General features: G+C 41.2%; 1 protein-coding gene across 5 annotated transcripts in view; it reads left to right on the top strand.

Annotated features, from left to right (window-relative positions):
• The first annotated feature begins 6985 nt into the window (after positions 1 to 6985).
• Positions 6986 to 15906, top strand: part of zfyve16 (zinc finger FYVE-type containing 16) — a 35313-nt gene continuing 26392 nt past the window's right edge. For 2 of the 5 annotated variants that reach the window (XM_031893581.1, XM_012952790.3), the window contains exons 1-3: positions 6987 to 7201; positions 11696 to 11796; positions 12537 to 14611. In XM_031893581.1, coding sequence (XP_031749441.1) covers positions 11727 to 11796; positions 12537 to 14611 — 2145 coding nt within the window. In that variant the 5' untranslated portion in view covers positions 6987 to 7201; positions 11696 to 11726. Of the gene's footprint in view, positions 7202 to 7292; positions 7555 to 11695; positions 11797 to 12536; positions 14612 to 15906 lie in introns of those variants that run through there. The other 3 variants (XM_031893578.1, XM_031893587.1, XM_012952792.3) reach the window with 3 other exon arrangements.

The raw sequence follows: 15906 nt of genomic DNA, 5'->3' as shown, positions 1-15906 counted from the left end.
CCTATTTTATGCTTTTAAGTTTTTTTTTTTTACATTTATTCTTGGCCGGGATAGCGATGATATATAACGTAAAAATGTAAATTTACCATTAAGGGTCCCATAAGTGTATTTTATAGTGACTCCTAAACGAAACCATATTTTTAAAGGGAGTGCCCATAAACCTGTATATTATTAAAAGATTTTACATCTGAGAACAAAAAATCTTCTTTTAAATGTTATTAATAGAAATTCTTTTATAATGTACTGTTTCTAAAATAATCCAGTTGCTTTTCATTGACCCTCCTCATGTCAATATGCAAGCTCATAAACATTTTCTAGAAAAAAGGAGCACTTTCTAAAAAAAAAAAAAAAAATCAGCACCAGCACCCTAGATTACTGGCCCCCACATTGAAATATTCATTACAGGAACTGTGAGGCTGGCACCCATGGGTGGGGTCTACTGTATGAAGCTTAGGGTGAGAATTAGGGACAATTTGCTTTCTTAGATATACCTGAAAGTCCAGTTGGAAGGTCAGCTTGCTCTGAGGTGAAAATATAATTGCTGTCCTAGATGCACTAGAAACTATGGCTCAATGACTGATTCACCTATATTTTCCTATATCTGTACTCATTTCATGAGCTAAAGAGGGCCCTGCTCAAAGGCTGGACCTTCAACAGGGGCCTTGAACAAAAAGTGGACACTGAAGTGAGGCTTGAACAGAAAAGAAAAAGTTCAGCAACCTATAGGGTGTGCAGATCTAACTATTCTGAAGTAAGTATATACCCAAAAGTTTACAACAATATGCCTCCTTGTTCTTAAGAAATAATGGATCATCTCCCAATGTTTCAACAGCTTTTTGTGTGCTCGTATTTGCTATAGATTTTAATTATTTGACTTCTTTTTTCCTTCTTTCAATTGGGGATCACTGACCCCAACAGCCAAAAAAAAATTGCTTAAATTTTATCGTTATTTTTTATGGCTTATCTTCATATTCAGTCTACCTGCAATTTACATTCCAGTCCCTCATTCAAGCCACAGCCTGGTTGCTAGGCTAAATTGGACCCTAGCAGCTACAAGTAGATAGCTGCCCAAATTCCAGTCTGGAGAGCTGCTGAACAAAAAGCTAAGTAATTCATATTGCAACTGCAAATTGTCTCAGAATATGTCAAAATAATAGTTAAGCTAAATATTTTATATATAGAATATTAAGAAAACAAAGACCTACTTCTTTCTTGTCTAGTTTATTATATTTCCCTGATTATATTCTACACACAGTACCCACCGCTTCAACCTGGAAGCAGTCAAATGCGTATAGTGTGCTGTTTTACAAGAGCAAGCTCTAGTGGGGCTGACAAGTCTGCTTGATGCGGCAATGTTTCTGCATCACGTTTCAGGGGAGAATTCTACAGGAGCTGAATAGGAAAGGAACCAGGTGTAGCGGAATAGAATAGAACAATTGTGCACTAAACAGCAGGGGGATGGGAAACACATGAGTTAAGAGAGCCATTTGTGTTTGAGCCTTGCATGTTTACATATTACCCTATATTAAGCTGTTCATATAAAGAGCTCCATTAATCAATGTACAACAAACAAAGTAATTTAATTTATAGGGGGTCAGTGGAGTTTGCCCTAAGTTTAATCCCTTCCCACCTACCTGCCCCTGATCTGTGCTGTCATTGCTTAATATGGAAGTTACCTAAGTTTTTGCACAAGTTATGTAAACTTGCTAAGTTTAGGGGCCCAATGATCTTGGTGTGAGGCCTAATAAATAGTCAGTAATAGTTCATAAAAAAGGAGAAGAAAAGGCTAATAAAGAGTTAATCTCAAGGTGCAGACATACCTTCAGTTCTCTCAATAGTGCCCTTAAAGGGGACCTGTCACCCCAAGACATAACTCTAAATTATTTTCTATATTGTTAGTTAAGCAAAATAAATGTTACTTACACTATATAAATAATATAAATCTTGTTTCCTTCCGTCTTGGAATTACTCAAAGCAAGCAAGCAAGCAGGCAGGCGCCATTTTGTGGACACTGTTATGAAGGTAAACTTTGTACCATGCCAAAATCTTGTTTATGTGCCAGAATGGGGGACCTGATGCCCATGCACTGGCTAGACAATTAGATGATGAGGAGGGAGGGGGAAAGTGAGATGTGCAGTGACATCTAGGTAGTGCTGAACGGAGCTAAAGTTATTGTCTGTCCTGCCTCTATGCTTAAGGCATAGAGGTGGGGCAAGCAATATATGATTGACAGCTGGGACTTTTAAATGCCTTTTTAATGGGTATGGATGTGTTAATATAAAAATGAATTTGGGTTTCATGTTTAATTTGAAAAGGACTTTTGTTATACAGCTTTTTATGTCTGGGTGACAGGTCCACTTTAAGTCTCCCCGTATTTCTCCCATTCAGATGATCAGAAGCCAAACAGGAAAAAAAAACCCTGAGCTCTGTAAAGAAAGTTCCCATATAAAGTTAAAATAAATAATGTCAGTCAGTTCATTGGGGACAGTGTTTAAACCAAGGCCAGAGTATAAGGCTCTGTATCATATTAATGCACGGCCACTAGCAGCTAAACCCAGGGCCAATTCTCCATTTCTACATGCCCAAAGGAGCCTTTCTGCATAGGATTGGCCCTAGTTTGCACAAAAACTCTTAGAGGCGGCAGGTACTCTTGGAAACCAGTAAAAAATGTCTGGGAGCCATCTTAAAAAATAAAAAAAAACATGCTAATACTAGAGATTACTGTTGGTACCCATTAGATTCTCCAACATTAGCCCATATGTTGTCCCTAAACTGTGAAAAATATTGTCCTAGTGTTCACATAAAACACTGTAGTGGAACTCAAAATAACTGAAACTCTGTTTATGGGTAACCATGGGTGACTGCCGGTTTGGTCTAAGACCTGCCAGCACTGGTATCAACTCCTATTTGGGGCCTCAAAACTTTTTGCTGCAGAACTTACAGGAAACCTGCACACATCAGATTTAGGACCAGAGGAAACAAAGAAATAGATGACTTTTGGTCAATCTCACCCATTGTCTTCTCCTAAATTAGCCCCTTGTTTGCACAAAAATAAGGAGACCCTCAAAGTACAAAAACACAAAAAAGATGACAATTTCATCTGGCTCTAGTTTGCACAAAAAAACCCTTTCCTTTTTGGTCAAATTGGGAGGAGGATCAGATGACAACAGATACAGTTGGTCAGCCAGGACAAAAACGTCTGGGAGCCTCTGACACCACTGTAAAAAAAAAAAAAAAAAAAGCCTAAAAAATAAAGACTGCTGTTGGCTCCCATTACAGTCTCTTAAATTAGCCCATACATTGTCCCTAAATTGTGCAAAATAAATGCTGAAATCCCTTTTGGAACCCCAGTTCTTTCTGCTGCAGAGCTGACAGGGAACAATCACTGTTGGAATTACACTGATTGTCTTCTCCTATATTAGACTTTGTTCTATCCCCAGACCTCTTAAATAAGGAAAGTCATTTTGGCATTTTACTGCCAATAGATTTGCCACATTAGTGCCACCCAGAACACTATATTTATTCTGCAGAAAGCATTACCATACCTGAGTAAAGAGCCCAAGGAGCTTCCTCCCTTTGTTTAAGACAGCTGCCATTTTAAGTAGCTTCCTGCTTGCTCTAGCTGTTGGTAGCTCAGATTGCAAATTCCTAACAGAGGGGGGAGGGAGTTCTTGTGAGGGGGGGAGCAGAAGGGAGAGAACTGCGCAGATTTGGTCCCAGGAATGAAGGCTTTTTCTGAGAGAGGAAGTCAGATACCTAAGAACATGATTACAAAAAAGGAGACAAGAAATCCTGTTTCTTTTGATATTGGACTCTGTAAGTGTTTATGGCTGTATTTACATAAACCTTTCTGATAAAGTTTACTTAGTTTTTACCTTTCCTTCTTCAGCAACTGTTAAGGTGAGGGGGATAATAAAGGGCACAGAACTGGCAACATTTTGCAGGTGTGTCTTCTGTGATGTCCTTGTGCATTCACACAGAAAAAAAATCGATTATTCTAGTGAATTCACCATCTCCTCTACTAAATTAACGAATTTGCAAAAAACCTGGCCCTTGTTAATAAAAAAAAAACTGGGACCCTTAATGTATGTATGTATATCTTTATTTATAAAGCGCTACTTATGTACGCAGCGCTGTACAGTAGAATACATTAATACAAACAGGGTGTTAATAAGATAATAGATAAATACAAAGTATAATAATAAATACAGATAAATACAGCAGCAATATGTTAAGAGTCGAGGACACAAGAGGAAGGAGGTCCCTGCCCCGTAGAGCTTACAATCTATATGGGAGGGTAACTAACAGACACAAATAGGCAAATATAAGTGCTGTAGGTCACAGTGGGTGACACTACAATATAAGTGCCAGTTCCCAGATCAGGTGCTGGGCGAGTGCTCCAAAAGGTAGTCTTTAACCTTAGTTTTAAAAAGACTGGGGGAGGATTCTCTCCGGAGGAAATCAGGGAGGGCATTCCAAATGTAGGGGGCAGCAAGGCAGAAAGGTTTAAGGCGGGAAACCGCAGTGGTAGTGGGGGGTGCAACCAAACGATTGCTCTGCGAGGAACGAAGGAGTCGGCCAGGAACGTACGGAGACACAAGGGACGAGATGTAGTGAGGAGCAGAGGAATGGAGGGCTTTGAAGTAGTGCTGGGCGGTATACCGGTATATACCGAACACTGGTTTTTTTAAAAAAAATGCTAAAAATTTTTAACTTACCGGCATACCGGTGTGGGCGCCTCCTGGCAATTTTTCTTACTATTTCCGGGTTGTGCGCGCTGACGTTACGTGCGCGCTGACGTCACGCGCGCAACCCGGAAATAGTAAGAAAAATTGCCAGGAGGCTCTGTGAGCTGTCGGGGGTGCCTGCGGCTGCCTGGCCAGTAAGTTATATTTATGTGAAGGGGATGGGGGGGTGTTTGGGGTGGGGGGTGCGGATGGGGGGGTGTTTGGGGTTGGGGGGGGTGTTTGGGGGTTGGGGTGTTTGGGGGGTGTTTGGGGGTTGGGTGTTTGGGGTGGTCACCTAATCATGCATGGGGAAAAAAAAATACCGTCAAATACCGTGATACCGATATAATAAAAAAAATACCGTGATATAAATTTTTTGTCATACCGCCCAGCACTACTTTGAAGGTTAGGAGAAGTTTGTAAGCAATTCTTTGTTTGATAGGAAGCCATGATAAGGCCTTTAGCAGGGGAAGGGCCTGAACTCTCCTGGGTGAGAGGAGGAGAATTCTGGCAGCAGTGTTTAATATAGACTGTAGGGGGGAAAGATGGGAGTTAGGGAGGCCGGTTAATAGCAGGTTGCAGTAGTCCAGTCGGGATAGGATGAGGGCATGCATGAGCAGCCTAGCTGTTACAGTAGAAAGAAAGGGACGGATTTTGGCAATATTGCGTAAGAAAAAGTGACAGGTTTTGACAGTGGTGTTAATGTGGTTAGAAAAGGAGAGACTGGAGTCAAAGATCACCCCCAAACAACGCGCCGAATCGACGGGGTTGATGAGGGTGCCATCAATAGAGATAGAAAAGGGGGGGGTAGGACCAGGCTTAGGAGGAAAGATCATTAGTTCAGTTTTTGTTAGGTTGAGTTTGAGGTGGCGTTGGTTCATCCAGTTAGAGATGGCCAGGATGCAGTTAGAGATTTGAGTCTCAGTTTCAGCTGTTAATGAAGGGGTCGACAGATAAATTTGGATATCATCAGCATACAGATGGTATTTGAAGCCAAATGAACAGATAAGATCTCCCAAAGACAGCGTGTAGAGGGAGAACAACAACGGCCCAAGTACAGAGCCTTGAGGTAACCCCACATTAAGAGGAACTGGAGATGAGGTTTTGTTAGCGTAGGAGACAGTGAATGAACGGTTAGAGAGATAAGAGGAAATCCAGGATGCAGCCAGACTGCGGAGACCAATCGAATGCAGAATTTGCATCAGGAGGGAGTGGTCAACTGTATCCCTGGTCCCTGGTAAGGCCTCACCTTGAGTATGCAGTGCAGTTTTGGGCTCCAGTCCTTAAGAAGGATATTAATGAGCTGGAGAAAGTGCAGAGACGTGCAACTAAACTGGTAAAGGGGATGGAAGGGTTAAACTATGAGGTGAGACTGTCGAGGTTGGGGTTGTTTTCTCTGGAAAAGAGGCGCTTGCGAGGGGACATGATTACTCTGCACAAGTACATTAGAGGGGATTATAGGCAGTTGGGGGATGTTCTTTTTTCCCATAAAAACAATCAGCGCACCAGAGGTCGCCCTATAGATTAGAGGAACAGAGCTTCCATTTGAAGCAGCGTAGGTGGTTTTTCACGGTGAGGGCAGTGAGGTTATGGAATGCCCTTCCTAGTGATGTGGTAATGGCAGATTCTGTTAATGCCTATAAGAGGGGCCTGGATGAGTTTTTGAACAAGCAGAATATCCAAGGCTATTGTGATACTAATATCTACAGTTAGTATTTCTGGTTGTATATATATAGTTTATGTATGTGAGTGTATAGATTGGTTAGTATAGGTTGTGTGCTGGGTTTACTCGGATGGGTTGAACTTGATGGACAATGGTCTTTTTTCAACCCTATGTAACTATGTATCAAACGCAGCCGATAGATCTAGGAGGATTAGTACGGAAAAGTGACCTTTGGCTTTGGCAACCTGAAGATCGTTTGTAACTCTGCACAACGCTGTCTCAGTAGAGTGCGCAGGCCGAAAGCCAGATTGCAGAGGGTCTAATAAATTACGGTCATTGAGAAAGTTGGTAATACGGGAGAAGACAATGCGCTGTAAGATTTTGGAGGCAAGCGGTAGAAGTGAGACAGGGCGGTAGTTAGAGAGACAGGACGGGTCCAGCGTGGCCTTAATGAATTTAAAAAAAAAAAAGAGAAGTTCCTTATTTTCTCCTGCCCCTTGTTTGCACAAAAGCCAAGGCAGGTATAACTGACAACCAGGAAAGGAATGTCGTTTTTTCCTCTTACAAAATGAGGAAGCCCAACTAGAGGAAAACAGACTTGGAACTCCCTACCGCCACTTACTAACAGCTCCCGATTGTGAAACCCTGAGTTACGCATTCTCAGCTCTTCACTCCCACAAGGGGCTACGTGCCGCGTCACCGCGCTGCGTGCAGCCGTCACACAACACTGTCACATGATGAGCCTTGTGGCGTCGCGCTGTTCTGTGAGACAGGAGGAAAAGGGATTGCTATAGGCAGCTTTGCGGGAGGCGTAAGTAACGACCTGGAACTGCGTTAGGGAAAATGGGACTGTTGGGCAGTATGCGCTTACTGGGATTAGCTGGGCTGGCTTCCGATAGGAGGAGGAGAGAGCTAGGACGCCTGCTTGTTTCCCCTACACAGCTTTACGTACTGCTGCTTTGTTTTGTCACAGAAGTTACAGAGCTGCACAGGGATTGGATAGATTAGAAGGTGAACCTGCACCCCAGCCCATCCAATCCCTGTGCAGTTTTACCCAGATTAAATGTATGCGACAAAACGAGCAGTAGGGAAAGCTGTGTAGGGGAAGGAACATGCAGGCTCCCTGCCTCCCTGCCTTCCCAAGTCTGGGCTCACGGAATGCAAGTAAGTGCAACACAGATGGGTCTCTGATAAAGGGCACCTATCACCCCAAATTTGCTTCCCACACTCTGGTTTGGGGGAAATAATAGTTTTCTTTTGAGATGACAGATATAGTCCCTGCCAGTCGCCTCCAGGCAGCCTAACACTGTAGGGGGCTATTTTTTTTTTTTTTTTTTTTAAAAAGACTATTGTTTCCCCCAACCGGAGTGCAAGCTCTTTTACCCTGCACCTCTGGGGGGGGGGGGAGCAATTTTAGGGTGATAGATGCCCTTTAAAACTCACCTGGGACGATTTCCACTCCCCCATGATGTCCCTGGGTATGATTGGGAGGTACTTGTCATTGCTTAGGCCCTGCAAACCATTATTTATTAAGGAACAATTGTTCCTCAAATGTTAAACATGCCTAATTCACTCTACTGCGCATGTGCCAGCCCCGGGATTCAGAAGGAAGAGGAAACCCAAGGCAGGTGTGGCCGAGGGGAAAGGTAAGCAGCTAAAGTCACTGGGGGGTGCCTAACATTTTGCCACCACCCCCTAACAGGAGAACTAGCCTAGGGTAAAAGCTAAGCAGCTAAAGTCAATGGGGGTGCTTAACATTTTGCCCCCCCATGATTGTACTTTTCCTTCTCCTTTAAAGGAAAATTGAAAGAAAGTTTAAACCCAGTAGTTGTAATCACTTAGCTGATATCCCAACTGGTGATCTTGTTAGCAGAAAACTGCACCGGCCTGGGGTACTTCTCAGTGAGCACCACAGAGCAATCTTTTTCCGTTATATTCTTTGGACCGGTGCGCATACAGTAGAGCGAAAAGCTGGATTTTTAATAATACCACGCATGCTTTGGCCATAGTACTTATTCAGAAGTACCCCAAGGCTGGTGCAGTTTTCTGCTAACAGGAACACCAGTGGGAATATCAGGTAAGTGATTATAATTATTGAGGGGGGTCTAATATTTGGCACCTTCCTGTGATCTAACCTTTCCTTCTCTGTTGACTCAAAAGAATTCTTTTAGAATTTGTTATGTCCATGTTTCTTGTCATTGACTAGAGAATGTTGCCTGAACTCTCTTTTGGCCAACTTTTTAGGACATATCTGGCTAGTGTGCACCTACTGAAACATCACTGCACAATTATTGTGCGGATTTATATTTTGTACATAGCAAAGCATAAAATCTGTGCAGAAAGATGTCTTGGTCGGTTCCCTAGCATGAGGCCCACACTCCCATGGTATTTCAGCTGGTGGAGAAATGACCAGTTGTTGTTGTTCTTCATAGGCTTATAAACTGTCTCTGCTGACAGAAAAATATTGTGTGCTTTATTATCCTAAAGGGCTCTGTTTACCATCAACAGTTTAGTGTTTTGAGTTTATGGGTATTTATCAAAGACTACCATTATTTTCTGCCAGTACTGAAGCCTGTGCATAGGAGGTTTCAATAACAAACCTATCCGTGTATGTTCTACATGGCACAAGTGTCACAAAAGTACCTTTATGTTCTACAGTGCTAAACATAACGATTTTTCATGAGTGTAGGCTACAGAATCAGGCCTGAATTTGTAAAAGTGCCAGGAAGGCCTGGGCCAAGGGCAGTGGGCTGCCCCAGTACTCTATTCAGAACTGACTATTTAGTGCGGGTACACATTATTAATTGTCCCCTGGGAGTAACAACTTTAAAGCAGTAGTAAATGTAGACATGAAAAATGTAATTCTCTGCCTGTTCCAATATCCATTTTTCTGTAATAAAATTAAATATTATTCTAACTTTTCAATATACATTTTATATTTTCAATGGTTCTAAACTTATTTGTAAATGTAATTGCTATTAAATGCAGCAGCTGTCTGGCTGGCTGTTTATATTCAATGCACTGCTTGGTCTGAAGCCTGAACCAATGTATCATAACCCAGCAGATTAAAAGTCTTCAAGGAAAGCTGATTTCAGTTATATTGTTCCACGTGTCATAACCAGAGAACAGAAAATACACAAATACTGCCCTTAACAAAGACTGTAGCAGTTGCCCATAAAGCATGCCTTGTAGAAACACCAACCATAGTCCCAGCTGTTGATAAAAAATCTATAAATTAGCTTTTATTGTCAGGACCGAATACATTTTACATTGACAAAGGTGGGTGCAATGGGTTGGGTTGGGGGCAGTATAGGGAAATATCCTGTTTCTCTCAAATACTAAACTATAAAAGTCACATATAAATATAAAAGTTACATTTTGTCTGGGATGTGAAGTAAGAGTCTCTTAAAGTAAATCCCTCAGTGCTGAGTATTTGGGGCACTGAAGCAGGAAGAGGGCCTCATCGTCTATTGCTTCTTGTCATGTTGCTGGCACAATCTGCTCTACCTGGGCCTGTAGGCCTGTCTGTGTCATCTCAATATGCAGAGCGATTTGACAAAATTGGAAAACTGGGCAGCAAACTGGAAAATGAGGTTCAATGTTGACAAGTGCAAAGTTATGCACTTTGGTAGGAATAATATAAACGCAAACTATCTACTGAATGGTAGTGTGTTGGGGGTTTCCTTAATGGAGAAGGATCTAGGGGTTTTTGTAGATCACAAGTTGTCTAATTCCAGGCAGTGTCATTCTGTGGCTACTACAGCAAATAAAGTGCTGTCTTGTATAAAAAAGGGCATTGACTCAAGGGATGAGAACATATTTTTGCCGCTTTATAGGTCCCTGGTAAGGCCTCACCTTGAGTATGCAGTGCAGTTTTGGGCTCCAGTCCTTAAGAAGGATATTAATGAGCTGGAGAGAGTGCAGAGACGTGCAACTAAACTGGTAAAGGGGATGGAAGATTTAAGCTATGAGGTTAGACTGTCGAGGTTGGGGTTGTTTTCTCTGGAAAAGAGGCGCTTGCGAGGGGACATGATTACTCTGTACAAGTACATTAGAGGGGATTATAGGCAGTTGGGGGATGTTCTTTTTTCCCATAAAAACAATCAGCGCACCAGAGGTCACCCCTATAGATTAGAGGAACAGAGCTTCCATTTGAAGCAGCGTAGGTGGTTTTTCACGGTGAGGGCAGTGAGGCTGTGGAATGCCCTTCCTAGTGATGTGGTAATGGCAGACTCTGTTAATGCCTTTAAGAGGGGCCTGGATGAGTTTTTGAACAAGCAGAATATCCAAGGCTATTGTGATACTAATATCTACAGTTAGTATTACTGGTTGTATATATATAGTTTATGTATGTGAGTGTATAGATTGGTTAGTATAGGTTGTGTGCTGGGTTTACTCGGATGGGTTGAACTTGATGGACAATGGTCTTTTTTCAACCCTATGTAACTATGTAATATAATTTCCAGGCTGTGTGCACTTAGTCTGTACAGGTTCCAGGTCTGACTCTCTTTGAGGTTCTGTGGCCTTTCCATCTCATTTCTCCAATCACTGACATATAACTCTTTAGCTTTGATTATTGTTTGTTTTACTTTGCCTTTTGTCAGTTGGTGGGAAACTTGGATGGCCAGGGTGCATGCCCTAGGTCTCATTCTTCAGCAAGATTTTATGGTGGTAGGTTATGGAGCTGCTCTCAATCTATCCACCAACAAACTTATTCGCCTGCTATCATAATAAACAGCAGCATTGCACTCAACATGTCATTAAAAAAAAAGTTTTATGTAAACAGTTTTAATGTTTCAGTGACCTTCCTCAGGGACACAAACACCTTAGGGCTCTGGCACACGGGGAGATTAGTCGCCCGCGACAAATCTCCCTTGTCACGGGCGACTAATTACCCAAAATACCATCCCACCGGTGAAAATGTAAGTCGCCGGTGGGATGGTGCGTGCTGCGCAGGTGATTTTGGCAAATCGCCGAAATTGCCTCGCCAATATTACTCTATAGCAATTATAGTATTATGTATTCAGTATTTCTTTTATGTTGGTCAACCTCCGGACTGCCAACTGGTGTACTTGTATTGTAAGGTGTACTTACTATGCTAACGTTTATTAGGATATCAGAAATAACCATGAAGTTGTGTTGCCATTTATATATACTGGAGGTCACAGGCCGAGTTGAATTTTAGTAATCGTTTGTGGTACAGCCAGATTGCTTGCTTTCTATGACTGGCCTCTCTTGTTAATATAAATATGCTTGCTATGCATTTCTTTCTACTAACATCATACTTCTTGATTTGTTTTTCTAGATTTCTATATTTACTGCAGATCCATCGGAAGATGGACAATTATTTTCAAGCAGCTGTTGTCGATCTGGATAAATTGCTAGACGATTTTGAGCAAAATGCAGGTATTCATTTAGGCTACATGTTCATAAATAAATAAATAAATATATATATATATATATATAAGAGTTCCCGATAAACAGCACTCACGATATAATGAAATCTCAGGCGCCTGGGTGCAGTCCTCTTCAGCGTAGATAGTAAACAAAAATATGAATCGCATCGCTCAGGACTTATAACAAAATTTGTAGTTTATTAAGTGTAGAAACAGAGAACTCAGAACTAGTTCTCTGTTTCTACACTTAATAAACTACAAATTTTGTTATAAGTCCTGAGCGATGCGATTCATATTTTTGTTTACTATATATATATATATATATATATATATATATATATATATATATATATATATATATATATATATATATATATATATATATATATATATATATATATATATAATCATGTGTGTGTATGGCATCCTTTATCCGTTAACCTGTTATCCAGAAAGCTCCAGATGCCATTCCAGCAATAAAGTGAATTGCTAGTGGAAAACTATATGCAGCTCTTTGTTTTATGAAGTTGCCCAAAGTTTCCTGCACATGAAACTTAACAGGCGACTAATCTTCCCATGTGCAACTGCCCTAATGATTTAACCTCTTTGGCTCACTGACAATGGTTTGAATAGTAGATTACATGATAACTAGGAGAGTTTCTCAGTTGAACCATAATAATATCTGTCTGTCTATCTAAAACTTATTTATCACAAAGCAAAACTCTAATGACATTTCATTTATTTCCATAGAAGTGCTGGAGAATTGTCAGTCATCAGGAGCATCTCTTGGCTCAAACCAGTGCTCCCTATACTCAGGCAACTTCTGCCATCAGCCAGAATTCTCAGCGCTTGGGAAACAACTGAATGAGAAGAGCAGTCCACAACAGGCACTTTGTTCTACAGATAAAGATGTTGATTTTCAAACGTTCTGTCCTGAGTCGTGTGCTGAAAAAAATGTAACCGGCCTTGATCTTTTATCTTGTGTAGACGGTGGTGGTTCCAGTGATGATGTTTTAGGTCCGGGAAGAACAAGTGTGCCTGTTTGTGATCTTATCAGTGATACAGGCAGCCTAATTCAAAAGGATACTAGTAGTGAACCAGAGATATCCAGCACACATTTGTCTGATCTGGAGTTACACTCTGACACAATTATTCATACAGAAAATACAGAATCTTCCATTTCTTGGCAAGTAATTGCACTGGATTGTGAACATAGAACTTGGTTGCCAATAAATCAGCCAAATCTGGTAGTGATAAGTCCAAAAGATGATGGTTCCAACATTAGTTTAGATCAAGTTCTGGCATGCAACTTGGATCAAGAAAACAGAGCAACTGATTCTGTTTCCAACACTGACACTGTTAGCAGCTCAAATACCTCAACTAGTGATGGTTATGTTAGCGATGATCTTCCATATGAAACTTTAACAGAAGGACAAGAGTTTCTGGGGTTAAAAGGTGAAAAGGACACTCAGTGTTTACCGGGTGCTGACTACGAAGAGGCAATGAATGGAGGGTGCATTGAAGCCTCTTGTAAAGATGTAGCACAAAGTTCAGATGTTGAGGTAAAAGGTGCTGTAGTCTGTCGTGCAGGCAGAGCTAATAAAAAGCCTGCATCAGACCAGGGACTGCCTGTTCTAGGAACTATAATTGCCTCTCATTGTACAGGTGACATGTCTGATGTTTCCACGGACTCCTCTGTGTCTGTAGACAATAGTCAGATGGAATGTTCAGTGCAGAAAGGGGTTTTATCCTCTGAAATAAATCAGTGTATTACGCCTTGTACAGAAAAAAACACAGCTACACAAAATAATGGCATGAGGGCTGCTGACAGCATTTCTTTTACTGTATTAAAAGATGACAAAGGACTGGATGTAGATTATGTGCAAGCAGGGCATCTGCCTTCTCTAGCTAAAGAGGTTGATGTGCAAGAAATCAAGAATTTAGAACAGAAGAAAAACACTCCATATCACCTCCCAACAGCTTTGGCACCTAATGCAATGGAATCCAGAAAGAAGGAGCAGATCTTAGATATTGCGCCAGTTTCCAGTAGCGAATTTAAAGAAGACTTTTTACATGATCTAATAAGTAGTAATGTGTTAAGTGAAGCCTATATCAGTGATGCAGAACTTGATGCTTTCCTTAATCAGGAGGATGGAGACTTAAGCACCCAATTTACATTGCACAATGATTGTCCACCGTATGACTTTATTTGTTCTAATAATTCACCTGCTGTTGATGAAACTGCAGGTGGCTTAGGTACAGACAGCTCCAGCTTTACGGCAGACTGCTCACCAGCAGTGAGCAGTCTACCAAGCTACACAAGCAAACAGGAGAGCAGTGTTTTGGGTGCACAGTCACAAGTTAAAATAACTTCAGAAAATTCTCTTCCTGCAGCTGTAAAAGATGGCGACAATTCAAGCTCACATAAAGGAGGTGCAAGGCCCAAACAGCTCTTTAATTCACATCCAAAACTTTTGCCTGATATTTCCCAGAATACTTTAGTAAATACAGATGGACAAGGCAATAATAAGCCTGAGCAGAGCAGTGCAGACGTTACTCCCAGCAGCCCTATTGGTATTGCTGAAGCACAACCACATGATTTAAATATTTCCTCTGTTTTGGGCAAATCCGCAAACACAAATGGAAGTTCTGAGCTAAACAGGAAAGAAAAAGGGTGCAGATCTGAAAATGGAACTTCACAGAACCCTGTCCTGGGTCAAAGACAGCCAACCTGGATCCCTGATTCAGAAGCTCCTACATGCATGAACTGCAGTGTTAAGTTCACATTTACAAAACGGAGACACCATTGCCGTGCTTGTGGAAAAGTATGTTGAGCATATTTATACAGGAATTATATCAGTGCTATATTCTTTATCTTGGCTAAACAACAAAACCCTATAAAATTTATGCACCCTTCACCAAGAATAAAAGTTAAAGGGCATCCAAAAGAATTGATGAATTGATATAATTTGTGCGCAAAAGATACTGGTCTGTGCAGTCAAAATTGTGCTTTTTTTTTTTACCCCAAATTCTTTGTGCGCACCACAATTCATCATGTGTGCTGGTCTCAAAAATTGTGTGCACAAAGCTTAGAGGGAACAGTGCTCAGAGCCAGTCCTAAACTCCCTTTTTTTTTACAACTATCAACATTTTCTTTGCATGTGCTTTATAATTTTTCTGTAAAATTATTTGCCCACTGCTTTTGTATTATCTATTCAATCCGCCATGTTTCTGTATAAGGGGGCTGCCATATTTGTACTCCAGTAGTCCGTTAGTGTTTGCCCTGAAGGTAACTTTTAATTTACATTAATATATTGAAGCCTGGTTTTTCAGTGTCAGTATTGCTTTAAAAAAAGAACATAATTGTAAATTGCAGTGCTCAAAGATGCACCCTGAGTAAGTCTACATCCATTACTTTTTTGGGTTTAACTTTTTGCTTGCCGATGAAAAAGCAACTACAACATTGGCAGGCAAGATGACAGTGGCACCCTGGCTATTTAGCTGGCAATGTAAGGGTTATCTCTCACTGAGATATCTGGACAGCAAGGGTTTCTCAGATGCAGGTGCCAGGAGCTACATATTGGCTCTGTCCATGTGTGTGTATTATGTCATGGGGAGCTAAATGGTGGTTGCAGGAAACGGTTATTAGTGTTGCAATGCATGGAAAATGGAGGGGTGTCAAATGGTGGAGGACTTGAAAGATTCCCGTTATCAGTAAATCAAAAGATGTCCCTCTGTGCCATAGGTCTTAGAAGTGTTCTTATGCACCGGTATTCTTATTGTGTCCTGGCACTTCCTTATTAAGATGGCAGCTGCATTCCAGAACCCCAAAAGTTCCACAGTTAATTGCCCTGTGTTTTTTGTGTTTGTAGACTATATTACAAACTTTCGGGGGGACAGCCCCATTCAGAAAGGGGACTATTCTCTGCAATGCTTGCACTCTAGACAGCATCTGAAAATCAGCCCATAGAGCTTTGGCACACTAAAATAACCTTTATATTACACTGATAATATCAGTGAGATAACTGAACTCAGACACTATTTGCTTTCATCAAGAGAGTCATAAAGGTCTTTGAAATACGTAGGGAAAACTGAACTGCCATTTGAACAGCCATATACC

Source organism: Xenopus tropicalis, chromosome 1, assembly GCF_000004195.4.
Source record: "Xenopus tropicalis strain Nigerian chromosome 1, UCB_Xtro_10.0, whole genome shotgun sequence".
In the NCBI taxonomy this organism is placed as follows: Eukaryota; Metazoa; Chordata; class Amphibia; order Anura; family Pipidae; genus Xenopus; species Xenopus tropicalis.
The sequence above is the reverse complement of the archived record's forward strand: the minus strand, read 5'-3'. Positions and strand labels throughout refer to the sequence as shown.